Source organism: Zeus faber (assembly GCF_960531495.2).
Source record: "Zeus faber genome assembly, chromosome: 11".
NCBI classification, from domain to species: Eukaryota; Metazoa; Chordata; class Actinopteri; order Zeiformes; family Zeidae; genus Zeus; species Zeus faber.
This window is the reverse complement of record NC_137205.1, coordinates 6,392,984-6,419,114: the sequence shown is the minus strand read 5'-3', so window position 1 is coordinate 6,419,114 and position 26,131 is coordinate 6,392,984. Positions and strand designations below refer to the sequence as shown.

General features: G+C 40.7%; 2 protein-coding genes across 3 annotated transcripts; both read left to right on the top strand.

Moving 5' to 3' along the window:
* Nucleotides 1-9,813: 9,813 nt before the first annotated feature.
* On the top strand, nt 9,814-14,366 carry LOC307237145 (uncharacterized protein). 2 transcript variants are annotated; one of them, XM_080009796.1, is made up of 6 exons: nt 9,814-9,926; nt 10,239-10,300; nt 11,401-11,511; nt 12,516-12,653; nt 12,785-12,894; nt 14,099-14,366. In XM_080009796.1, the coding sequence occupies exons 2-5, from the start codon at nt 10,277-10,279 to the stop codon at nt 12,869-12,871; spliced, it is 360 nt and encodes a 119-aa protein (XP_079865922.1). In that variant the 5' UTR covers nt 9,814-9,926; nt 10,239-10,276; the 3' UTR covers nt 12,872-12,894; nt 14,099-14,366. The 2 variants fall into 2 exon arrangements, with proteins under 2 accessions (XP_079865922.1, XP_079865921.1); XM_080009795.1 differs by having other exon boundaries at nt 10,239-10,303.
* A 3,285-nt stretch (nt 14,367-17,651) lies between these two features.
* On the top strand, nt 17,652-25,689 carry aldoaa (aldolase a, fructose-bisphosphate, a). Its single transcript, XM_080008764.1, has 8 exons — nt 17,652-17,762; nt 18,237-18,355; nt 19,071-19,337; nt 21,612-21,772; nt 22,729-22,812; nt 23,179-23,353; nt 23,502-23,701; nt 25,133-25,689. Exons 2-8 carry the CDS (start codon nt 18,244-18,246, stop codon nt 25,226-25,228), a joined length of 1,095 nt encoding a protein of 364 aa, XP_079864890.1. The 5' UTR covers nt 17,652-17,762; nt 18,237-18,243; the 3' UTR covers nt 25,229-25,689.
* Nucleotides 25,690-26,131: the final 442 nt, after the last annotated feature.

The window sequence follows — 26,131 nt, the reverse complement described above, 5'->3', positions numbered from 1 at the left end:
TCCTCAGCTGCCTGAGGTGGTAAAGACGCTGCCTCTCCTTTCTCACCATAGTGTCTGTTTGTGAAGTCCATGTTAAATCCTCTGTGATGTGGACTCCCAGGTACTTGAAGCTGCTCACCCTGTCGACAGAAGTCCCATTAATCAGCAAAGGCGCACTCGGTCCAATCCACGCCTAAAGTCCACAATCAGCTCCTTCGTTTTGCTGACGTTCAGGTGGAGGCTGTTGTCCTGGCACCAGAGTGACAGGTCAGCCACCTCCTCACGGTAGGCCTTCTCATCACCGTCGGTGATCAGGCCCACGACAGTTGTCAGAAAACTTGATGATGGTGTAGGAGTTGGACCTGGCCACACAGTCATGTGTGTACAGGAAGTACAGTAGGGGGCTGAGGACGCAGCCCTGGGGGGATCCTGTGTTCAGGGTGAGAGAGCTGGACATGTGCTTCCCCACCCTAACCACCTGGGACCGGGCTGAGAGGAAGTCCAGGATCCAGGCACACAGCGGAGTATTCAGTACAAGCTCCTTCAGCTTGACAGCCAGTCTGGTGGGGTCTATGGTATTGAAAGCTGAACTATAATCGATGAACAGCAATCTCACATAGGCCCCCTTCAGGCCATCCAGGTGCGTGAGCGTGGTGTGCAGTACCTGGGAAACCGCGTCATCCGTGGATCTGTTCTGCTGGTAGGCGAAATGCAATGGGTCCAAGGTGCGGGGGAGGGAGGCGCAGATATAATCCTTAATTAGCCTCTCGAAACACTTCATGACCACCGAGGTGAGGGCCACCAGACGGTACTCATTCAGGCAGGCAGGAGAGGCGATCTTCGGGACAGAAACGACAGTGGACCTCTTGAAGCAGGACGGGACCACTGATTCAGCCAGGGAGATGTGGAATATCGTAGTGAGCACCGGGTCTAGCTGGTTAGAACAGGTCTTCAGTACTTGTTCAGATATGCCATCAGGGCCCCCAGCTTTCCTGGTGTTCACCCGCATCAGAGCCCTTCTGACGTCATGCTCAGACACTGTGAGTGCGCGCTCATCTCCAGCGGTGTAACTCCAATTAGCTGGTGAGCTAGCGGTGCTGTTGCCAGACTCAATCCGCACATAAAAGGAGTTCAGTTCATTGGCTAGGGAGGCGTCGACACTGGTGGCTGGGGAGGAGCTGCTCTTGTAGTTGTAGTTTGCATCTGGTGTCCCGTTGCACCATCTGTAGCTCCACAGTCTTGTATCTGTGCTTGTAAAGTGTGTAGCAACGGTCCAAAGTTCTGTCTCCCCTGGTGGCACACGCGATGTGTTGGTAGAAATTAGGCAGAACTTTTTTAAGGTTCGCCCTGTTAAAGTCCCCAGTCACCACAACAGCCGTGTTGGGATGCTTGTTTTGACCATTGGTACCAATTTGTACCTTTTGTGCATCAATTTATGGTGGCTCTTCTGCCCTTGAGGTGTCTTGGAATGTGTGGCGTCCCAAACAACCCCATCGTATAAGATAATTACTAAGAGATGGTGCCAGGGGTCCCGAGAGAGAGAGCACATCACCAGGGGTCCTGGTGTTCAGGGAATACATATGCGGTGAGCAGTTAAATAATACATAAAATAAACATTTCTTGCCCCTTTAGTGATAAATATACATGAGCCTGTTTATGGACTTTGTAAAACTGATAATAAATATATATGAGCCTTTTTCTTTAAAGGATGTTTGATGAATATATATGAGCCTTTTTCTTTAAAGGACGTTTTATACATTTAATAAAGGATATGAACCTTCATAGGACTTTATATATTTGATAACAAAATGAGCCTTCTTGAGAGAAGGACTAGAACCACCAGAAACAGTCTGCCTACACATGCATGTACACATTCAGAAAAGAAAAGAGAATCTCCTGCTCTGAGTTATGAGTAGGATTTGTGGATTGTTTGGTTGGTGTGTGAGTTTTTTCTCTTTGTGCTTGGAGTGTGTGGCAGTGCTTGTTGTGAGTTCTGTTGGTTGGAGGAGCAGATAGTCTTGGTGAAATAGAAGGAACAGTGGGATTTTTGATGCAGGAGAGGAGGTTTTGTGTTTCGGCTGCTGAGTGAAGGGAACCAGCTTTGATTTATGGCTCTTTGTGTGGCCTAGGGGAGCTGAAACAGGATGTTCGTTCGCTGACGACCAGTGTAAACTGGAAGGTGTGACTACATTTAAGAGGTGGAGCAAAGGGTGGTGCTTAGTCGACTCCTCCTGACAAGAGGGGGTTGAAAAGAAGCTCCCCTCTCTCTCTCTCCTTTCTTAGTATGATAGAAGGAAATAAATAGAAATATAAATAAAATTAAATAGGAATATAGAATAAAAATAATGAATTAGAGGGGATATTAGATTGACTAATATACTCTTTATATTTAAATGCGTCATATGAATAAAAGTAAAACATTGCTTTATTTCAAATGTGCAAGAAATAAAAAAGCTGATAATGTATGTCTCATTAAATTCTTGTACGTTTAAGAATTTAGAGAGGTCTTAAGACACTGAACTCTTGTGTTGTTCTTTTTGTTTTTTCTTTCTTCCTTTCTTTTACTTTGCTGAGTGAGAGCTGGGGGAAAGACAGAGAAGATGGAATGTGTCTGAATTGGATCATCCAAGGGGCAGATGACAAGACATCTGGCAGTTCTTCACAGACACCGGAAGCTTGCGGATGACAGCGCATAAGAAATTCTGAATCTCATGAATAAGGCCAGTGCGGATTATCCACAAACTCTTTGCAATAGACACCTGCATTTACCTATATGCCTATACATTTAGTTATAACGTACATGATTGCTTGTTCTCAAATATAAGATTACAGTAGTTATTTTTCTTATATAGCCTTTGCAATTAGTTAGTAAGAGACTTGGCAACGGACTGACTAATCAAGGCATTCGCCTAATTAATGGAGCATTATTGATTTGAGTGATCACATGCGGAAAAACTGATTTGATTTAAATACGGTTGAGTGCTGTGGATATTGGTGTCATTATCTGAGTATGGTTTACCTTGATTGAGGCTGTTTTGAGAGTGAACATTGATGGACATTTTGATAATTGAAGATAAATGAGTATGATCAGATGTATCAGAACATGAACAAGTGAAGTTGCTTTCATAAGTGGGAAGCTATTGGTCTCCTTTGGGGTTGGTAAATTCAGTTGTTTTTAGTTGAGGGTGATTACACCGTGCTTTATAAATAATTTTTAAAAACAAATCAATTCGAGTTATAATAAAATAAATGGATACAAAAATTACAAAAATAATCACTTCTATTGATGTAGTGTGAAAGAATAATCCTCTTATTAAAAATATTGCAAAAATATCAGGAAAATGGAGCAAACGGTGGCCTGACATTGAACAACCATGGCCAGCTGAAGGAACTCTTAACCCGGATGTGATTAAAACAATGCAGGTGCTTGTGTCCACATATAAAATAAATCAAAAGAGAGGAAAAAGAGGAGGCACGGAGAAAAGACAGACAGAACTTGGCATTCTGCAGCTGTTCGTGAAGAAGGGACAGACATGGTTCGAAGCTGCAAAAGAAAAAAGAGAACAAAGTAGACAAGAAATAAAGAAAAATGAAAAGGAAGGAGAAAAATTGATGGAGAAGATTACCACACCCTTCTCACATACAGCATCTGTAAAGAAGCCCCCGCCTTATGAGAAGGAGGTGAAGTTCACTGATGTTTATCCTCAGCTCCCAGTGATGACAACGGAGGGCAACTATCTCTTCAAAGATGAGGATGAGCAAATAATAGAGATGGGCAAGGCTACAACAACCATGAAGATGTATCGGCGCTCCAACAGTACCAAGAGAAGGAACCGTTTGGGAAGCAGACAACAAGTCAGAAGCCTGGAAATAGGAGAAGAGAGTGTGAGTGACTCGGATGAAGCTTTTGGAGGATACGACCCAGCAGTCAGACGGATGCTGGCAAAAGCAGAGAAAAAAGGAGGTCGACCAGTGAGGAAAATGGCTCCGGGAACAGACGACACGGATGACAGTGAACAGGAAAGTGATCGGCGAAAGAACGTCCTTCCTGTTTTCAACCGTTAGAAACCAGCAAAGGGGTAGGAGATGACAGACGCATGGTTTTAAGAGACATTGAGAGGAGTATAGACAGATGCCTCGAGGACCTAAGTGACACCACCTGTCCAGAAGTTCAACAAATATTGGAAAAACAATTACACGAATTGCAAATAACGGAGAAGAACTTACAGAAGAAAAAGCCTCAAAAGCCAGATACTTTGAGGTATGGACTACGGCTAAGAAAAGCAAAGAGACCCAAGAAAATGTGTCCAGTGATAATTCGAGGACAAAATTTAGAGTACAAGCCTTGGCAGAATACAGACATGTCTAACATACTTGAAAAGTTACCCACTTTTCAAGATGGAGCACATCCGTGGATCTCAAAGCTGGAAGAGGTTTTGGTGAGAACACAGCCTGCCATGGGAGATATTAAGAGACTTCTGGCTAGCCTTATTGGAGTCCCAGCGATGGAGGAGATCCTGCAGGCGCCAGGCCTTAACAGATATGTGGCAACTGCAGTGTATGACCCAGAATTGTTTGCTGCAAGTAGAGGTCGAATGTGGAGAGCATTGAGAGATGCATTTCCAACAAACGTGCACCCGGACAACATCTTTGTTGAGTCATTGGGCTCACAAGAAAACCCAAGAGCTTATGTGTCAAGGGTTCATCAAGTGTGGAGAAATATCTCAGGAAATGATCCAGATTTGAATCAAATGGAGAAATCAATTCTCCGAGCCAAAATACAGAAGGGGCTGCCTCTTCAAGTGAGGAGCAAATTGGCAGAATTGGTTGGTCTTGGAAGCATGACCAAAGGTGTTTATACGGATCACATAGCACATCAAGTGGAGCTATATCAGAAAAAGAAGCATGACCAGAAGGAACAGGACCAGGAGACTCGGATGTTGTGTTTATACGGATTACATTACATTTAGCAGACGCTTTTATCCAAAGCGACTTACAATTGTTCAAACACCGACGGATGCAGCCATCAGGAGCAATTAGGGGTTAAGTGTCTTGCTCAAGGACACTACAGCATGCTAGCAGGAGGAGCCTGGGATCCAACCAGCAACCTTTAGATCACTAGACCACCAGCTTTACCGCCTGAGCTACCATCCCCATATCGGATCACATAGCACATCAAGAGGAGCTATATCGGAAAAAGGAGCATGACCAGAAGAAACAAGACCAGGAGACTCTCAGAAAACTCAACCAAATACAGTTGGTGGATAAGAAGAATGAAGATAAGAAGGCCAAAGAGAAGGTTTAGATGAGCAGAACAGAAGGAATTGTAGGTAGATAATGCACTGCAGGGCCCCTAAGGGGAGCAGCCAAAAGGAGAGGATTCTTGGTGGTGGAATGATGAAGTAAGGAGCAGCTATGAAGATAAACACTGATGATTATCTTGATAAAGAGCGTGACATTCAGAAAAGTGTGCCACATATGACTTTAATGGTGGCTGAAGGATTTGAGCAAAAGCATGTGGAGAAATCATGAAGGACTGATGGTAGTAACCCGAGACCTACTAGGTCTGATGATTCAGGAAGCACATGGGTTAGCCCATGTTGCAAGGGGGGAGGTAAGAAGAAAAATCACAAAAGAGTATGGTTATTGGGCACCGTACTTGCTTGAGCAAATTGAGATGTCATAGGCAGATGTACAATCGGTCTTAAAAATAATGTTGAGGGAGGGGTGTGATGAGTCCACACGGTCACATTCCACCTCTGACAGGTCCCATGCGTGAGTTGGTCGTGGATTTTGTTGACATGATAAGACCAGTAGGAGGTAAAAGATACATGTTAGTCGTCGTGGATAGATTTTCACGGGGGACTGAAGCATGTCCAACAAAGAGTAATGATGCTCAGTCAGTTGCCAAGCCAAGTTCTTGTGTCGTGAGGTCATAAGCAGGTGGGGACTTCCAGATCGCATATTTTCAGATAATGGGAAAGAAAAGGTGGATAAAACAATAAAATTGATTCTGTAAAAATTGGGAATTAAACAACGTCTAGGAGCTGTTCATCACCCGCAAAGCCAAGGTGTTTGTGAAAAAATGAATGGCGTGCTGAAAAATCACATTGTTAAAATCTGTCAGTATACAGGTCTAAATTGGGTAGAGGTGTGTAGTTAGGAGCTAACACTAGTAGAGAAAAATCTATTCTGAATATCTGATTCCGTCATAGACACAAGTCTATTTTTAACTGAGAAAATGCATGGACAAATGGGGGAAAAGGAAAATGTTAATCATATATTGGAATAATGTTAAAGCGTAATGCAAAAGTGAAATTATTATACTGTATTTGTTGTGTGTGCAAGATACTGGCTGGTGAATTTTTCTTTCAGGACCAGTATGAGAGGTTGGCTGTGTGAGGGGATCCTAACAGCCTAATGGACTTGAACACTCAAACATGGACATTCAAAAATGGAGGACGAAAATGGAGAGCAGACCCTGAATGAGGACATCATGATCAGGAGTGTCAAGTGAAATATCATTAAAAGTTGATGGTGTTATGCAGGTTTTTATAATATTGGAGTTTATGTTTATTACAATGTAACCTGTATTATTGATGAAAAGTCTGTATTCTACAGTAGATATTTTTAGCAAGACATATTACTTTGATTTTGTATCGTTTTCTTTGAAGTTTTCTGTAACAGGGTGAAATGGATATATTGGGACCTCAGGTGTTTTGTTTTTTTGCGGGGTTTTGAGGGACATTGATAATAGGCAGGGACAGGTTCATTGGAAGGTCCGATGGGTCGACCAGCCTGACTTTGGACAAAATTTTTGATTTATTTCTGAGGTTCTGAATGTATGCATTTACATGTAACATCCTGTACAGTTGTCTAAACCCTTCTTCTTTGCAGTTAATTGATTTGGAGTGCAATAGGTGGTTGCCTGGGGCAGAGGAACCGTGAGAGAATTTTACTGTCTTGATTGTTTGTTTAAAGAACTAAGAAAGGAAGCTGCCAGATGGGTTTTTCGCTCTCACACTCCACAAATTTATTGTATTGCTACGACTAAGCATGTTCAGAAGGGTATCATATAATCAGTTTGTTTGTTAGTAGGTGAGTTCTGTTAGGCCAATTAACGTCGTAACTTCAATGACTCTTATCTTTGTCGAGACTTTGTGTAGTCTCGAAGGGGGGAAATATGAGGTGTCTTGGAATATGTGGTGTCCCAAACAGCCCCATCGTATAAGGTAATTACTAAGAGACGGTGCCAGGGGTCCCGAGAGAGAGAGCACATCACCAGGGATCCTGGTGTTAAGGGAAGTGAAATGTGTCCCGTGACCTATGTAGGGGAACAAAGTGGTCACCATTGTCTTTGGGCAAGCATAAAAGAGCCCGCCCGAATTTTATTCAGCAGAGAATCTTTCCGGCTCGGTTCTCTCCCAGACCGTCCATGGCAAGTCTGGTCTGATGCTGTTCTTTTGTAATAAATCTATTATTTTACTCAAGTCAGCGTCAGCGGTCACTCCTTCTTCATCAACACATCAAATTCATCAAGAAACTACACCCTCATCACGTTCAGACGTATGTGGCTATGCAGCGAGCTAAACACTCTCCCAAAAAGTACCCAGAGACAGGGGCTCACTTTTGGTATCTGTGTAAAACTGTGGAACAGTACAGAAATATGCAGATTAACGATCAGTCTCTATGCAGATGTAAATAACCTGTTAATAGGTTTTCATAGCTCCTACACTGTATGCATACACAAATAACATGAATGAACTCACAGATTGTGCTTTCTCAAGGGCAATGATGAGGCTGATGGAAGAGATGTTAGTACCAAGTCTGAGACATAATCAGTTTGACTGCGTGTGCTTCTTTCTGGCTATCGGCTAAGTCCCGACGTCATAAACCATCACAATGCTATGATGTCACAATACAGACTGATTGAGAGCGGAACAGTGGACATGTCTTTATTTATGTGAAGAAAAACACAAAATTCAGACACCAGGTGTCAAATGAAAATTTTATAGAATATAATGCAATAAGGCTCTCAGGCATTCTGTACATTTACATTTACATTTACATTTAATCATTTAGCAGACGCTTTTATCCAAAGCGACTTACAAGGGAGAATAACATTCAAGCTACAGCATTACAGCTACTGTAATGCTTTCAAATATGTATTCTCCTGTACAGTAGATCAACATTTCTCATTTAATATTATCCCTGCTGAGCACACACATATAGGCATGATTTACTCTTCTATCCTCTTTTGTTTGAGGAAGTAAACTCTTGAAATGTGCATGTGGCACCTATTCACATCAATGATCATTTCATTTAAATTCATTTATAAACCCCTGGACTTTAATAGCTCATATGTGTTTCGGCAAGATTTCTGTTCATGTTCAAAACTTTCTGCACATTCAAAACATCACACATATCTGTGTTTTGTGATTATGTTTAGGAATCAAGTACATATCGACTATGTTATTGAAGCTGACTGAAAACAAGAATACAACACATTTTGGCCATAACCAATGAAAACATTGATCATATCTATAAGAGAATGAGACCTTGTCAAAGACTCTAAATAATTCTGGAAAATAAATTAATCATAATCATATTTTGAGAATAAAAAAAGTCCCAGTCCTGCAGAAAAAAGACCAGCCCCTGTCGGAGGTATCGTTGCGTCTATGAGCAACGTTATAGCGGCTCTTGTAAATAAAAGTTCTGTTTCTTTCATGTTTTTATAGGGCCGGCGAGGCAAATCCACGTGTTCTCAATATTGGGGGGGGGGTATCCCCTGCGCGAAATACACTGTGTGTGTGTGCGTGTGTGTGTGTGTGTGTGTGTGTGTGTGTGTGTGTGTGTGTGTGTGTGTGTGTGTGTGTGTGTGTGTGTGTGTGTGTGCGTGTCCTGCTGCCGGAAAGCGGCCTTTGCCCCCGGGACCCAGGTGTGGGTTTTAGTGCGCAGAAAGAAAGAAGGGCCTCTCCCCCAAGCTGTCGAACCAGTGGGCTTGCCCTTGCAGTGGGCTGGGACAGTTGTCGGACGTGGCGTACAGGGTGCGGCTGGTCAAGAACCGGGTGGTGGCCCTCCACCGTGACCATCTCGCCCCCTACCGGACCGCCCGCCACTGGCTCCAACCAAGGAGGTATCGGGAGCTGAGTACCAGTTCCGATCAACCGCCAGTGTTGCGTAGGAAAGCGCCAACGGCTGTGCCGGACCTCGGGTGTTCCCCGGCTCTAAATCTGTGAAATAACCACGCCCCGATAATTACCAAATAAGGTATTAAAACGTGGCTTTATGAATTAAAAGTGCTCTGAAATCCATACAAATTGTATTTTGAAAAACGTCCCTTTAAAAATACTATTCATTTATGTTACTATTTGCTCATTTATATATTTATATGTATTGCCTCATTTATTTATTTCATGATTTATTTCATTGGCATGTTTATTTATTAATTGATTCGAGTGGCGTTCCATAGGCTAGATCCTAACGCTACAGAATAAGTTAATATTTAGTGCGCACAAATCCGTTAAATCAATTTGTGGCGTACCGCACACAGGGGTAAGTATGTTTTTACTCAGAAAAAAACATTTGGAAAGGGTGCGGGTAATAGATGTAGCTGTGTATTCTTTATCTGTCTGTTCTTATGCTAATATTTGTCTATTATTCTATCGTTTTCTGCCTATATCTCTCTTATCATTCCGCCAGTAACTCAAACGTGAGCATCCACATCGACTTTGCAAGGTTTCGTTGGCACAGCGTGAGAAACGTTCAAGCCGATTCGAGCCACTTCGGGCGTCCAGTGACGTCACCGTCATGCGGAAATGCGAAATTTGACACCTGTTTGTTGACGCGAGCGTCCATCCCTAACTTTAACTACATATATCTGAGGGGAAAAAAAGTCCACCAATTTGGGCATCCGTTGCAAAAGGAGCTCGGATGCACAGGAGACGGTAAGCTAACGCTGCTGTTAAACCGGGGTTTAGATTCTACAAGATAAAGCTAGCGAGCAACTTCAGACGTTGAGCATGGCAACCAGCCGCTGTCCTTGAGTTAACTTTAGCGTAAATCATCTAAAAATAACGTTCCCGCTGTTCTCGTTAGTTTTGTGTGTTTACCGTAATTTTGCTAATAGACACACGTGAACTCCATCCCATGTGGTACAAGTTTGCAGCCAAAAATCAACACGTCAAGCTGTTAAATGTTGTGTCGATCGCCTTGGCACCGATTCTTGATTTGAACACCAGTTGAATTGTACTCCACAGAAAACGGCAGAGATGGGACCCGATTGATGCTGTGAAATATGTCTTCTCCAGCTGCGGTAACGGTGGTAAGAAAGATTCTGCTGTTCGGTTGTACCAGTGTCCAGTAAAATAGCAGCGTTCCCTTCCAATAAATAAATCCCAAATATTCATATACATACTCACATATTTTGCTTATATACACTTTTCCTGATATGTTTGCTTCTTGTAGTGTATAAGAAACATGTTCTATGTTTTTTTCTGTTTTTATTCTTCCAAGTTTGTTTTGTACTGCCCTTGGATTTTGCACCTTATCATTTCACTGCACCGCCCTTGTATCATTGCATGTGATCATTGTATATTTTTTTATTTTAATTACAATTGAATAATTATGGTGTACCTTCTTGAGACGTTTGTTATTAATTTTATTACTTCTTTAAAAAAAAAAAAATTGAGTTGCTGTAACGCCTGGGTCATTATCATGAAACCACGATAAAACATGTCCCAAATGAAATGATACGCATATTCACAAAGAATGTGAACTCATTAATTTAAATATTAAAGTACATAACCCCAACAATAGCTGCTAAGCAGTACACTTCATTTTTTTCAACTATAAACATTATTAGTGGTTTCTTTTTTTTCTTATCAAAAAGTGTATTACCTTAACACATCCAGGCAAAATACATTTTTTATCTTTAATTGTCCGGATGTATTATGGTAATGTAGTCATAACAAAACATTAGTGCAATAATGTAGTAATAACAAATATTAATTTTAAATTTATTTTAAACGTGACAGAGTAGTGAGAGAATATAATGAAGTTTACATTTTTGCACTGTCATTGCGTGTCCCACCATGTTACGTGAAGCTAAATAAGTTCAGATAAACTAAGCTAAACGAAAGTGCATTCATTGCTGTGACAGCCATTTTTAATTGAAAAAACACTATATAACCGTAAACACTATATAACACTATATAACGCCTACTATATTACCATATAGTAGGCGTTGTGTACTTTAATATTTAATGAATTATTTCACATTCTCTGTGAATATGCGTATCAATTCATTTGGGAAATGCTTTATGGTGGTTTCATGAGAACCACCCGCCTGCATTCCAATCGATGAAGCACTATCTTATCTTATCTTATGTGACAAATACGAATCTTGAATCCTCCCACCAGGTGTTGCCAATATGGGGACTGGCGCTCCCTCTTCCAGCTGTGCTGATGATTGCCGTAGGTCTCTACATATTTTTCCTGGGGCTGGCACTGTGGCTCTATTATTTCTTCAAGGTTTGTACAGTATAACACAGTACTATAAATAGTGGTGGCTATAGCAAGCTGTTTTAACATTGAATCCATAGGAAAGTACTACATATATTTAAGTAACTAGTTGCTATTCCAACAGTTCCTAGTAAGCTTGTGTGTTCCAAAAATAAAAACTGTGTCCCTATTCAATAAAATTATATATTTTACAATATGTCCACTTGATTTGTCCACTTCAGAGTGTATAACAGAGACTGGCAGCTTGTGAGAAGTGGCTGTACGCGCTTCATAAGAGGAGTTAAAGTGATGGATATGATTTGGATTGTGATATCAAAGATAAGATAATAATGTTTTAAACGGAACATGATGCTGTTTTACGATGAGGAAAAAATGGAAAAAAGTAAGATTAGAGAGGAACGTACAGAGCGGACACGGACGCAGTGGGCGGAGGCCAAGAGAGACTTGCGGTGGGTTGAAAAGTTTGTCTCTTTTCAGTGAGCTGGATCATCCTGCTCCCAAGTGGTTCTTTTATCTATGAAATTGTATGACATATTTTGTTTATAATTAATCCACTACAAAAAATAACATTATTTATAATGATTTAATGTGACTGGACTCAAAGTTAGTTATTGAGAAACAAGTGTTTTTCTTTACAAATCAAGACTTGATAGTCTAACAATGGCATAGCCGTCAGTGCTGGGGAAAAAAAACTAGATTTTAAATCTAAAATCGAATGGAATCGTGACCTTATAATTGAAAGTCAATTTGAGTCATAAATTTGGAGAATTGTGACACCCCTAGTACCAAAAACATTTGACTTGTAAAACTAAAATAGTTACTAGTAACTGTTGGAAAAGCAACTACTAACTTAAATATAACTAGTAATTTACCAAAGTGACGACTTTGTCCTATGGAGTAAATGTTAAAACGGCTCGGTCAGCAGTGAGGTGTTTGTCTGAGCCTGGAACCACGATCTCACGGTCATTTTGTCTCTCACATCATTTTTTTTTTGTTTTATTTTACCTCTGAAGGACAATTGCTCTTGTGCGTGTGGCAATTGCTGTCCAGATATTTACCCGTGTGAGCAGTGTTTCGTGTGGGCAGAATCCTGCGATTACCGCCCGCCTTCTCTGCGCTCGTGCCTGGACCAAATAGGCCCCGTTCCCACTGTGAGTAAAAACTCTGAAGGTGCCCATACCATTAAAAAGGAAACGTAGCAAGTAGCCGGCTGAAATGGTAAATTTAAATATTTCTTATTTTACTAACTAACTTTGTTAGTAAAATGTGGTTGTGTCCACAGTGTAAAAATTGGGATTGCGTGTGCACCTGCCAGCCTCCTGAGTGTGAATCCTGCAATTGCCTCTGCTTTGAGATCAAGATCAGATAGGAGGAAGACCATGGCAAACAAAAGTAAGGTTGCGTCTGTTTTGGACCTTCATTAATGCTTATTTTGGTTTACTGTTGCTGCATTCCAGGTTATTACTTATAAAATAAAGGAATAAAGGAATCACTCTTTAGAAACCAGTGGACGGAATCTTACCGGGTCCTTGAGGTGCTTAAATTTCATCCTCAGAAATCTTAAATACTGTAATACCTTGAAAATAGCCCCCTTTTGCGCTGAAGTCCTTGAAAGGTTCTTGGAAAGAAATGCGATCCTTGAAAAGCTGTGATATTCCCCCTGGTTTTATTATGCAGATTGTAATGCCATAAAAATGTATGAGAATTGCTCTTTTACGACATATATAATGCCATTGAAATTTAAATTTCCAGCATGATTTGAAATAGACACTTATAATAGATGACAATGGAATTACAGACCTGCCAACCTGCATGCATTTGGGGTACCAACCATGCAATTCTTGGTCAAATTACGCAGGTACAAAATGCCAGGTGAAACTATGCAAATAAATTAATAATTATTATTATTATTAATAATAATAATAATAATAATAATAATAATAATAATAATAATAATAATTATATATCTGTGCGTGCGTCCGTGTATATATACTATATACAAACACACACAAACAAGTGCATGGTTGAAAGCAGATTAATATTATATTATATTTTAATTAGTAAAGATCACATTGACAATTCATTACATTTGTTTTGTGTGAAGTCCTTGAAAATGAAAAAAAACAGTGCTTGAAAAAGTCTCTGGAAGTCCTTGAATTTCATTTTGTAATGCTAGAATGAACCCTGCATTAATAATTTGATTATTAATATAGCCAAAAATGTGGGCAAAAAAGATACTAAATTTAGTCGTCCCCCCATTGACTGCCTAACTGTTTCACTAGTAAAAACACATATTCTAAATGTTCCCAAGTTGTTAAGGAAGAAGCGGTTTACCACATTTTCCAAATGAAACAGTACATTTCAGTTATTATTTTACTTAAATTCAAGTTATTGCTGCCCATTTGTTGGGGAAGGCACAAAAAAATGCTTCCTCGCAACAGTGGACTCTGTGCAATATTTAGAAAAATACCTCATATGGCATTTGTGGTTATGTTAGGCAACCGGGAACTGTGACTTATCAAAGGGACTGTGCAGAAAAAAATGTCAAGGTATCGCTTCACAATGCTCAAATGTCAATACGTTTCACCATTTTCAGGTGCCGCAATGGCGACTATCTCCAGAGGAGAGGAGGGAATAATGGGTTTTATTCGTCTAAGGTCTTGCAGCTGGAAAACGTACTGTTTCTCATATTTGCTGTACACCAGAGTGGTGATATTGTGCAAACTTGGACTGGACTGCTTTGTTCTAAACTTAAAAAATATTTTTGGATTTCTTGTTTAGTTTACAAGGAGTTCCTTTTTTCTACACTTGGACTCATTTTATCTGTTTACCATAGACATTGCATGTATTTATTTTTCTATTAAAGGTGTTTATGTTGTTAAAAAACTGTTGTCTTTTATTTTGCGTTCTTATAGGACTTCACCACAAACAAATATCAGTCTTGAGGATGATGTTATATATGTATGCACAAAAAGCCCTCTTGCTGATACCTGACCTACCAGCTGTGCCTAAGGGTTTCCAAAACAAATGCCCGGTCGTGTTGATACTTCAGGATGAAGTGTGTGTATGTGTGTGTGTGTGTGTGTGTGTGTGTGTCACAAACAAAAGTCATCCTTGAAGACTGGGCAGTCTCTCTGTCTTTATGTACCTTGGGCCACCTGTTTATACACGGGTTGCAGGGTTCTAACTTCCTATGCTGTATGAAATTAGATTTTAGTGATTTCCAGGTCTGGGGGGGGGGGGGGGGTGGAATATATGGAAACATATTTGTGTCTCCAGGCTATTGTCCCTATTCTATTTTTTTAAATATAAAATTCAGAATTTCAAAAAATAAATTGACTTTACAAGCAGAGTGTTCCCCATGGCGTTTGGAGCGTGCAGCCAAAATATTTACCACTGTGAGAGCAATGGCCAGAGTGTGGTATGGCGTGCGACTGAACACACACTCCTACGCAGAGCTGGCTCTACACCTGTATGTCACAGCTTGCAAAACAGAATTGCCCCAAGTGCCTTATAACTGTTAGAGCTGGTCGTCTAGTAATCTAAAGGTCGCTGGTTCGATCCCAGGCTCCTCCCGCTAGCAGGCTGTAGTGTCCTTGAGCAAGACACTTAACCCCTAAGTGCTCCTGATGGCTGCGTCCATCGGTGTTTGAATAATTATAAGTCACTTTGGATAAAAGCGTCTGCTAAATGTAAATATATATAGTATATACTCACCGGCCACTTTATTAGGTACAGCTTTCTAGTACCGGGTTGGACCCACTTTTGCCTTCAGAACTGCCTTAATTCTTCGTGGCCTAGATTCATAAGGTGTTGGAAACATTCCTCAGAGATTTTGGTCACTGTTCCACCACATCCCAAAGGTGCTCTATTGGATTGAGATCTGGTAACGTGGAGGCCATTGGAGTACAGTGAACTCATTGTCATGTTCAAGAAACCAGTTTGAGATGATTTGAGCTTTGTGATATGGTACATTATCCTGCTGGAAGTAGTCATCAGAAGATGGGTACACTGTGGTCATAAAGGGATGAACGTGGTCAGCAACAATACTCAGGTATGCTGTGGCGTTTAAACCATGCTCAATTGGTACTAAGGGGCCCAAAGTGTGCCAAGAAAATATCCCCCAAACCATTACACCACCACCACCACCAGCCTGAACCCTTGATACAAGGCAGGATGGATCCATGCTTTGATGTTGTTTACGCCAAATTCTGACCCTAACATCTGAATGTTGCAGCTGAAATCGAGACTCATCAGACCAGGCAACTTTTTTCCAATCTTCTATTGTCCATTTTTGGTGAGCCTGTGCGAATTGTAGCCTCACTTTCCTGTTCTGAGCTAACAGGAAGTGGCACCCGGTGTGGTCTTCTGCTGCTGTAGTCCCATCTGCTTCAAGATTCGACGTGCTGTGCGTTCAGAGATGGTATTCTGCATACCTTGGTTGTAACGAGTGGTTATTTGAGTTACTGTTGCCTTTCTATCTTTCTATAATTCTGACTTAATATGTCAAAATTATGAACAAATTTGTTATGGCTGAACGGTGTAAATGAAAGATGGACAGACTTCTAGTCAATCATAACAGTACACATGAACATAAGATAAGATAAGAGCAGCAATGACATACATGACAAAACACATAATTTACAAAAACATACTTTGTTTTGAAAAATGTTTGTTTTTATACATATAAAATAACTAAATAAAAAAATATAAATAATAATAAAAACAAATATAATCAAATACAATAAGATAACAAGCCTAGCCTAGTTGTTTCATAAATAGGAAGTCATAATCATGATAATAATCATCATCTTTGTATCTCAAAATTATTCATAATTTTGACTTACTAAGAAATAATTATGAGATACTTGTTAAATCATAATTCTTTTTAGTGTTCTAGATATATATATTTGTCCCGGGCAGAAATGGGTTTCCATAAGGAACTGTGTGTGTGTGTGTGTGTGTGTGTGTGTGTGTGTGTGTGTGTGTGTGTTCAATGTTTTTCTCAGTGAATATACATGGTGAATTAAACCAAAATAATTTTGAATCAATTGAAGGACAATTGTATGCAAATACTTTAAAAATTGTTTTTCTTTTTCAATAAAATAACATTGCTGCCTGAGGAGGACCAATGGAACACTGGAAATACTTTGCAAAGTGGTCTGCATTTAGAGTGGAACTATTTCCATCATCCATCCATTTGGAAGCCTTCTGTGCCGTTCATTGTCACCTTTTAAAAAGATGACTACAGACGACTGGGTCAGCTGAATGCAATTCCAGGGTTTTACCGTTTATTCTGAATTTCTGAGGTAAAGCTCCATGCCTTCTAAACTATAGCACTGTGGTGGCTATTTTGTCTCGAGTCAACCACCAAGGGCCCCTCTATAGAGTAACCGGTGAGGAACAAAGATTCCAGGAGAAAGGTTGGGAAGGAGCAGGAAAATGCGCCAAAACTCGGCAACAAATGCTTAAGGCCAGTATGTGTACTTAAAGGCCCAGTATGTAAGTTTCCTCTAGTTAGAAACAGTTAATACTCGTCATACAATGCTAATAACCCACTGCAGCTTAACCATCCCTGGGCAGCCTCCTTCTGCGACTACCCCCCCAGGGCTTTTTTCCCCCTTGTCTGGGTATTAAGGGTTAAGACTAGGGGACTCGAAATGTGAAGCCCGTGCAGCCGTCTGAGGCTGTACTGCACCCAAGGGCTGTAGAAATAAACTGGACTATTGCATCATTCATTCAGAGGATGCTGCCCACTGCAGCTCCCGCATCCCCAAGTACATCTGGTTTTACAAGATGGTGGTTACACAATTTCTTCCCTTTTTTTAGATAAACACGGATAGAGAGTCTTTCTTCAAATCTTGAGCGATTGGGAAATTCAAACATGTGGTAGCCTCTCCACACTGATTCTTCCTGGTTCCCACCAGAGAAAGGGCTCGACACGCCCGTGTCGCGTACGTGAGCCTCGTCACGCACCCCATACAGACCCCGCCCCCTTTTGCGTCCGTCACAGTGCCGAGCCCCGCCCACTCCCAGCTTCCTAGTCCCCATCATTGGCGGAAGCGTCACGTCACTCGCACGCAGAGCGCGTTTCGATTGGATGGTTGCCACCCTGGGCCCGCCCCCTCGCTGTCCTTCTTTGACATTTATATCCCTGGACCTCATCCGCCTCCTCCTCCATTGCCTGACATTGCAGCTGAACGTCAAGGCTCCTCATCAACGTGCTATTTCTCTTCCGTTGTCGCACGTCCAAAAAATAGGTAAGTCCTTCTATCTCCATTTGAGACAGTCTTCAAAAAAAAAAATGCCTTCTGAGCTCAGAATGCCCGGAAAAGAAAACGATTTCCCGAATAATTGTAACTACGTGGCAATTCATTATAAACATTATTGGACAAATGTAGTTCAGTCAGTTAGTTAGTTAGTTAGTTTCGTGGGCTGCCATTACATTCGGTAACCCCCATTTCCATACAAGGTCGTTTGGATGCAGAGCCAAGGGCAGTGGAGGAACTACCGCTTTCAGTAGTGTCAACTGTCGCGGTTATGTAACTTTCAACAGCTCCGGAACAACAAATGATGAAAAACCTCGAAATAACTAATAGAACAAATGGAACAATTAACATGTATCTGTGCAAGGCTAATGCATAATGTTTATTCACAGCTTAAAATCGGTTTCTCTCTTTCTCTTTCTCTTTCTCTCTCTCTCTCTACTTCCCACCCCTGTTCACTGCCTTCAGAGTCAACATGCCTCATGCCTATCCATTCCTGACTCCTGGGCAGAAGAAGGAGCTCAGCGATATCGCCCAGAGGATCGTAGCCCCCGGGAAGGGAATTTTGGCCGCAGACGAATCCACAGGTAGGCAGCAGAAAAGAAAAACGTATTCAAAGGATTTCGGCTTCTGCGTGTGCGATTGATAGAACGCTGGATAAATAGCAAGAATGGATAGTCACTGAAATGCTCTGCAACACATTAAATACAAGTTTATACAACCACAGCTGTAAAAAAGACAGAAAACTCTAATCTCTGAGGACAACGTTTCTCCCTACATCGGCCACCTACCTTTTAGACCATGTTGAACCTCATAACCCCCAACATCAACTCTCCAGATGGATCTAGCTTCACAAAAGTACTATAAATGATTTACGATTGAATAAGCAATATGGCTATTAAGCGTTAAACTTGAAATGTTTAATAAATGAGTGTGGTCTAACACAAAATCAGCCGAAATATGGCTGGTTTTATGTTTGTAGGTTTGGAATATATATATATATAAGTTCTAAATGGCCTTCTTGGGCTTGTATCGTGTAAATGGGTGCTTGCGCCTATATTTTTACATATTTTTATATTTTTTATTTCACCACAAAGTCTTATTAGTCTTAATTAATCAATCAAGGCACCGCTTTGGTGGCCGGCCAGAGGTTTGGTTGGATTTTCAAAGGGAAAATGGCAGGTTTTTTTCGAGGTTTACCTCAACATCAAAGAGCAGCCAGGTATCAGTAGATATCATGGTTAGTTTTGGGGGGGATAAACACTTTTTTCAACTAACTCCTCTCTTAACCTCCCTCTCCAGGCAGCGTGGCCAAGCGTTTCCAGAACATCAGCACGGAGAACACAGAGGAGAACCGCCGGCTGTACCGCCAGCTGCTCTTCACGGCCGATGACCGCGTGGAGTCCTGCATCGGAGGCGTCATCTTCTTCCACGAGACGCTCTACCAGAAGACCGATGACGGCAAGCCCTTCCCGGCCCTGATCACGGAACGCGGCATGGTGGTGGGAATCAAGGTGGACAAGGGCGTGGTGCCCCTGGCCGGCACCAATGGCGAGACCACCACACAGGGTAAGCGGCCACATCTACACAGCTAAAGAAAAGGCTGCGATCTGGAGTCCGTTTTAACATTTAATCAGTAGAAATAACTATTCACTTTTTAAAAGTTATTAGTAATATATTTTAGATGCTATTTTGACAGTTAATCGAAGATTTTAATTTTACTAGTCAGAATGTATTAAATGTACCATGAACCGGTCGTTGGCTCGATTTCAGAAGTTACAAATCGGTTGAGTAAAGCTTTGCTGCTAATTCTACTTCAGTATAAACTAAGCTGCTGTGGAAGACTCACTGATCTAACATAACAAGTCATGTTACTTTCAAGATTCAAGAGGTTTATTCGTCACATGTACATACTTTCATACATATATGCAGTGAAATGTAATGCAACGCACCCGGTGATAACACACAATATGTCCTAGGAAATATTTCTTTCTAAAAGACCAACTAACTGACTCCTAAAACGTAATAAAGTAAGTCGAATACTTATAGAATAAAAATATATAGAATAAAATAAAATACAATAAAATAAAATGAAATGAAATAGAATAGATAGAGGGAATATGCTTATGTATATGGAATAGGCAATTATGTATATACAGATATGTGCATTAAAGTTGCATGTGAATTAATTCATGTCATTGAACTGAAAACTTCTCCCTCATGCTCCCTCTCTCCACATCTCTTACCACATCGTGCACGCACATTCACTCTTGCTAGACTTGTGAACCGCCCGCATACCCAATGCATTCAGGATCATTACAATATTATTATATGTTATATTATATATTATATTATATATTAATATATAAGAATCACAATATATTAGCTTATATCTAACTTAAATCTAAATGCCATAAAGTGACAAAAATACTTGGGATTCCCTGGTCTTTTATGAAATATATGTATTTGAAGGTAAGCAATGCTACTTTTAGAATCAGAATCAGAATTGGATTAATTTCGCCAGATACATTTACATATACTTAGGAATTTCTTATGGTGAGGTTAGGTGCACTTCAGTACAGACCATAATACATTACATAAAATTCAATAAAAGTAATAATATAATAAAATAGGATAAAAATAAAAAGATGAATACAATCAAAAAAATTATATATATATATATATATATATATATATATATATATAATATATATATATATATAATTTCTATGTATACAAAATGCCCAAAATACAAAACTGAAATCGTCAGATATTTAAGATAAACTTCTATAGAATTGGCTTATTTAAATGTATAATGGAAAATGTATGTCTACATGAAACAAATGTTAAGAACTGTATCAGATTGCATCGAATCGCACCAAATCATTCCGTATTGAAATGTAGTGTCCCTATATCATATCATAGCCCATGTATCTAGATACATATATGTATGGGATTGTCCTATGAGGGAGAGATGCACACCCCTAGGCTCTGTGTTTCAGATCCAAATATTTGCCTCCAACTAGTAACTATTCTGATTGTTACTAGTATCTATTGCAATGTTACTAGTTTCTAAAAATGTAATATAAGTACTTAGTTATCATTAGTTACTAGCAACATTTTAAATTAAACTATCAACAAGCCGTTTTTGACTTGTACTCATGACGGGTGAAAAATACATTCAATTAACTGGTAAAACTAAAAATGTTACAAGTAACAGCAAAAAAAGGCACTCGTCACTAATCAAGTACGAGTACTCAATTAATAGTGACTTGTAACATTTAAATAGATACCAGTAACACTCGGAATAGATATTAGTCAGAGGCAAATATTTTATATCTCAAAAATTGTCCAAATTGTCACTCGTAAAATTGCAATACTTACAAGTAACAATTTGAATAGTAAATAGTATCTAATAAATAAGTACTAGTACCTAAAACATTTGGACTAGTTAAACTAAAATAGCTGCTTGTGACTGGAATAGCAACTAGTAACTCAAATATAAGAACTAGTTACTTTAAAAAAGTCACTACTTCGTCCTACGGATTAAATGTAATAACGGTTTGCCCTATGTGTGGCTATAAGCGGGGTGTGGTGGGCTTCGCCTTCCCCTTTAGTGTACGAAAACGCCTTGTAATTGGACATTTTGCCCCCGCCTACTTCTTCTTCTCCGCTCCACCCATTGCTACATGATATACGTGCACTCTCTTCCTGTCCTGACAATGCTTATTTCCTTCCTCTTCCTCTCTCGGTCTGTGCGGTTCTCATCTGACCACCCTCTCTCTGCCTTTGAAGAAATTGATGAAACATTTCCATTTCCTCTCTCTCTCTCTCTCTCCCAAGGTCTGGATGGGCTGTATGAGCGCTGCGCTCAGTACAAGAAGGACGGCGCCGACTTTGCCAAGTGGCGATGTGTGCTGAAGATCAGCGCCACCACCCCCTCGAGCCTTGCTATCATGGAGAATGCCAACGTCCTGGCCCGCTACGCCAGCATCTGCCAGATGGTGAGAAGAGTGCGACGACATAGAACACAAAGCCTCCACGCACAGACGTACCCTATGGAAAGCCATTTTAACATTTAATCCATAGGACAAACTATTGACTTTTTAAAAGTTATTAGAACTTATATTTAAGTTACTAGTTGCTATTTCAACAGTTACTAGTAACATTTTTTATCTGAACAGTAACAATATGTTTTTTTCCCTGCCATGAGAAATTAGACAGAACAGCTTTTTGATAGTTTAATTTAAAATGTTTCTGGTAAATATTAAAAATGTTACTAGTAACAGCAAGAAAAGGCACAAATCACTCATGAATAAGTTCTAGTACTCAATTAATAGTGCTCGTGAAATTGAAATACATTCTAATAACAATGGGAATAGATAGTTATCCCCCATGAGTTCCATAGGATTCAATGACAAAATTGTCCAAATTGTTACTAGAAACACCGCAATAGTTACTAGTAGCAATATGAATAGTTTCTACATACATAGATATATTTGGACAAGTAAAAATAAAAAAATATATAGAATATATTTTAGCTTTACCAGTCCAAATATATTAGGTACTAGTACCTATTATTTATATATGTGTGTGTGTGTGTGTGTGTGTGTGTGTGTGTGTGTGTGTGTGTGTGTGTGTGGGTGTGTGTGTGTGTACGCGTGTGTGTGTGTACGCGTGTGTGTACGCGTGTGTGTGTGTGTGTGTGTTTGTGTGTGTGCGTGCGTGCGTGTGTATATATATAAAAAGTAGCAGTAACTTTTGAAAGGTCGGTAGTTTGTCCTATGGATTAAGTCCACACCATGACATTTCCTCTCAAAGCAGCTGTTACGCAACACCAGGGTACTGTTTGTTGTTGGCCAGTTAGTCAATCTCACAGCTTTGTAAATCGACACACCTGAGGCAAGGAAACTGCTGATGTCTGTTGTCATGACGCTGGTTGCCATGCTCCCCCCCGCAGCATGGCATTGTGCCCATCGTGGAACCGGAGATTCTCCCTGACGGAGACCATGACCTGCAGCGGTGCCAGTATGTGACTGAGAAGGTGAGCGATGGCGCAGGCTCCCAACAGACATGGAGCGATTACTCTGCCTGCCAAGGTGTTGGCGTTGTATCTATCTATCTCTATCTATTTTATCTTATTCTATAAGTATTCCACTTACTGTATTACGTTTTAGGAGTCAGTTAGTCGGTCTATTAGAAAGGAATTTTCTACTTTTTATTTTATTTTATTTTTGTACTTTTTCCTAGGACTTATTGTGTGCTATCACCGGGTGCGTTGCATTACATTTCACTGCATATATGTATGGAAGTATGTATATGTATGTGACAAATAAAAATCTTGAATCTTGAATCTTGAATCTCCCTACATGAAAAGTGGCATAACATTCTTTCTCTTCCATCTCACCAGGTCCTGGCCGCTGTCTACAAGGCGCTGTCAGACCACCACGTCTACCTGGAGGGCACCCTGCTCAAGCCCAACATGGTGACCGCGGGCCACTCCTGCACCAAGAAGTACAGCGCCCAGGAGATCGCCATGGCAACCGTCACTGCCCTGCGCCGCACGGTACCCCCAGCCGTACCAGGTGAGCCCCATTGAAAGATGGAGAAACACGTTTCTTTTTTACATTCTCTTCAGTGGGAGTGAGAAACAACGCAGTTGATCATCATTTTTCTATAATAATTACTTAAAATGTATTAGTTTGAGCTCACTTCTTCCGTCTTTTCCGCCAGGTGTGACCTTCCTGTCGGGAGGCCAGAGCGAGGAACAGGCTAGCATCAACCTGAACGCCATCAACCAGTGTCCCCTGCACCGGCCCTGGGCCCTCACCTTCTCCTACGGCCGGGCCCTGCAGGCCTCGGCCCTCAAGGCCTGGGGGGGCAAGAAGGAGAATGGCAAAGCCTGCCAGGAGGAGTATATCAAGAGAGCTATGGTGAGAAAAACCACTGGCAGACCTGCCAACCTGCATGCAATTTGTATACCAACTACGCAGTTATTAGTGAAATGACACAGGTACGAAATGCCAGCTGGAACTACACAAAAAGGTGTGTGTGTGTGTGTGTGTGTGTGTGTCTGTGTCTGTGTGTGATTTAATGACAAAAATGTGACCGTATAATGTTAACATATAAAACATGAGATGCACCGCTTGGCCCGTGACCGGAATTGGTCACTTTTCACCGGCCGATCAATGTCAGATATATTTTCAGATTCTGTGCCGGTCAAATTAACACGCCCTAGACTGTGCTCATGTACTCCTAAAATTGCTCCGATACTCAAACCTGATACCAACGTAATGTAACATAGTTGATGCTCAAAAAAGAGAGCAAAAGAAAGAAAATGGAGAATGTTTGGAGGTACTTCAAGGTACACAAAGAAGATTAGATTAATTATTTATATATCGACTGACAATATTCCAGAATTGTGCAGACTGCATTTCTACCACTGTCACAGCGGAGCGCAACTCATTATCAAAAGTTCTACTCTTTTCAGACTTAGTTCTTGACAAGTCACTCAGTAAAACCAGTTGTTCGATTTGGTTCAGTTGGTTTAACGCACATTGAGGGAAGGAAGACTTCCAGTGAACGAAAGAGCCAGCAGTTGATTTAATTTGTTTATTTTTTTGTAATGATTTAAATTTATGTGCAAAGTACCATATCATTTAAATGTATATTTGCACTTGTGAAAGAGATTTTCATTTGAAGTTTGAACTGGACATTTCCATGTTAGTGATATGTTGGGTCCTACTAAAACCAAGTGAGAGTTCCAGGTTGAATTTTACTGAAACTTGGTGCAGGCCCATGTTCTATTTTATTGGAACTCAGTGACCGTTCCATATTTTATCTTATTGGAACTTAGAGACAGTTTCATTTTCTATTATTGTTCCATAGTGAATAATGAACAATAGTAAACAGTGTCAAAATCAGCATTCTCTCTTGTGGTAACTTAAAGTTGCAGTGGTATTCCGTATGTGCAGCTGGCCTATCACGTGAGCGTGATCAGATCACGGGATGTATTTGTCATCGACGTACAGCCGATCAGAAATCGGAATCTGCAGGTCAGACTTCAAAAAATCTGAAATAGGAATCGGCAAAAGAGAAATTGCAATCGGTGCATCTGTAGTTGGTAAACATGTTGGATAACTTTACGAGATGACGCAGAGAACGCACAAAGAACACAAAAATAACCATTGTACTTTAATCTCCTTCCTTTCTCTTGCTCTCTTTTCCACATGTGCCCCTTTATTTATTTATTTATCTATTGATTTATTTACTTATTTATCTATCTATCAATCTATTTATTTATTTATCAATCTATTTATTTATTTTAAACCTTGTCCCTTTTTTTTCTTTTCTTCCCCCCACAGAATAATAGCAAAGCAGCTGTGGGCAAATATGTGTCCAGCGGAGACAAGGGCGCTGCCGGAGGGGAGTCCCTGTACGTGGCCAACCACTCCTACTGAACGTCGCCCTCCCCCACCATCCCTCACCCCCATTTAGCCACTAATTCAACCAGTGCGCTCATTCCATTCCTGTCACTCCTCTCTAACCCCCTGCCCCCAAAGTCCAGCCACTTTCAGTTACCGTGGTTTGGCGATTTTTCGTGCCGTCGAGCCGCTGTCACACTTGTTGTCACTTTAGTTTCCGTGTTTTTTTGGCACTTGCACTCCCCCACGAAAGAGAGATTTTTGTGACTGTAAGACCCCCCCCTACCCCAACACTCCCACCTCCAGGTATGCTGACGTCCTGAGGAGACGTCTTTAACCATTCCTAAGTACACGTGCCTTCATCTCTAGCGACTGAAACCGTCTGCCAGAGGAAGACCCTCTCGAGTATATTATTTTAAACAAAATGTATCGTAGCCTATATAGCCTGTTTATGCACTGGAGGAAAAAAAAGATAATTAAAGCTATTCTATTCATGACTTCAGATTCTTAATGGTTCTTGGATTTGTTTATTTTTCCTCTAATTACGCATAATCACTGTCTCTTCTGCAAATCTTCTGCACGTTCAGATTCAATATTGGGTAACACTGGGGGGGGCGGGCGAGAGGAAGAGAGTATCTCGCCACCATCTCACCAACGTTCACCCTGCCCCCCCCCCCAGGCGCTTGTGTAAATTGGGGTCCTGCGCCCCCTAGTGGTTGTGTTGGAATCCAACGTTCGGATGCGCACTACGCAGATACAGTATCTTTCAAAGACCCAAATTAAATTCCAAAAATGTGAGACTAAATGAACTAATATATTCAGCTTTCTGTCAGTTTTCTGCATTTTCCACTAAAATCAGCCTTGTATTTTAGTTTCAACTGCTTGCTCTCCTGTGTCACAACTAGACTTCATTTTGATGCTCTGCGCCCCTGCCTATGA

What these genes read in the sequence shown, in the direction of transcription:
- LOC307237145 (XM_080009795.1), top strand. Translation starts at nt 10,277, where the DNA reads ATGTCTTCTCCAGCTGCGGTAACGGTG. An exon ending in CTCCAGCTGCGGTAACGGTG is followed by an intron (nt 10,304 to 11,400) that starts GTAAGAAAGATT and finishes TCCTCCCACCAG; the next exon opens with GTGTTGCCAATATGGGGACT. An exon ending in GGCTCTATTATTTCTTCAAG is followed by an intron (nt 11,512 to 12,515) that starts GTTTGTACAGTA and finishes TTACCTCTGAAG; the next exon opens with GACAATTGCTCTTGTGCGTG.
- aldoaa (XM_080008764.1), top strand. Translation starts at nt 18,244, where the DNA reads ATGCCTCATGCCTATCCATTCCTGACTCCTGGGCAGAAGAAGGAGCTC. An exon ending in GCCAGTATGTGACTGAGAAG is followed by an intron (nt 22,813 to 23,178) that starts GTGAGCGATGGC and finishes CCATCTCACCAG; the next exon opens with GTCCTGGCCGCTGTCTACAA. An exon ending in AGTATATCAAGAGAGCTATG is followed by an intron (nt 23,702 to 25,132) that starts GTGAGAAAAACC and finishes TTCCCCCCACAG; the next exon opens with AATAATAGCAAAGCAGCTGT.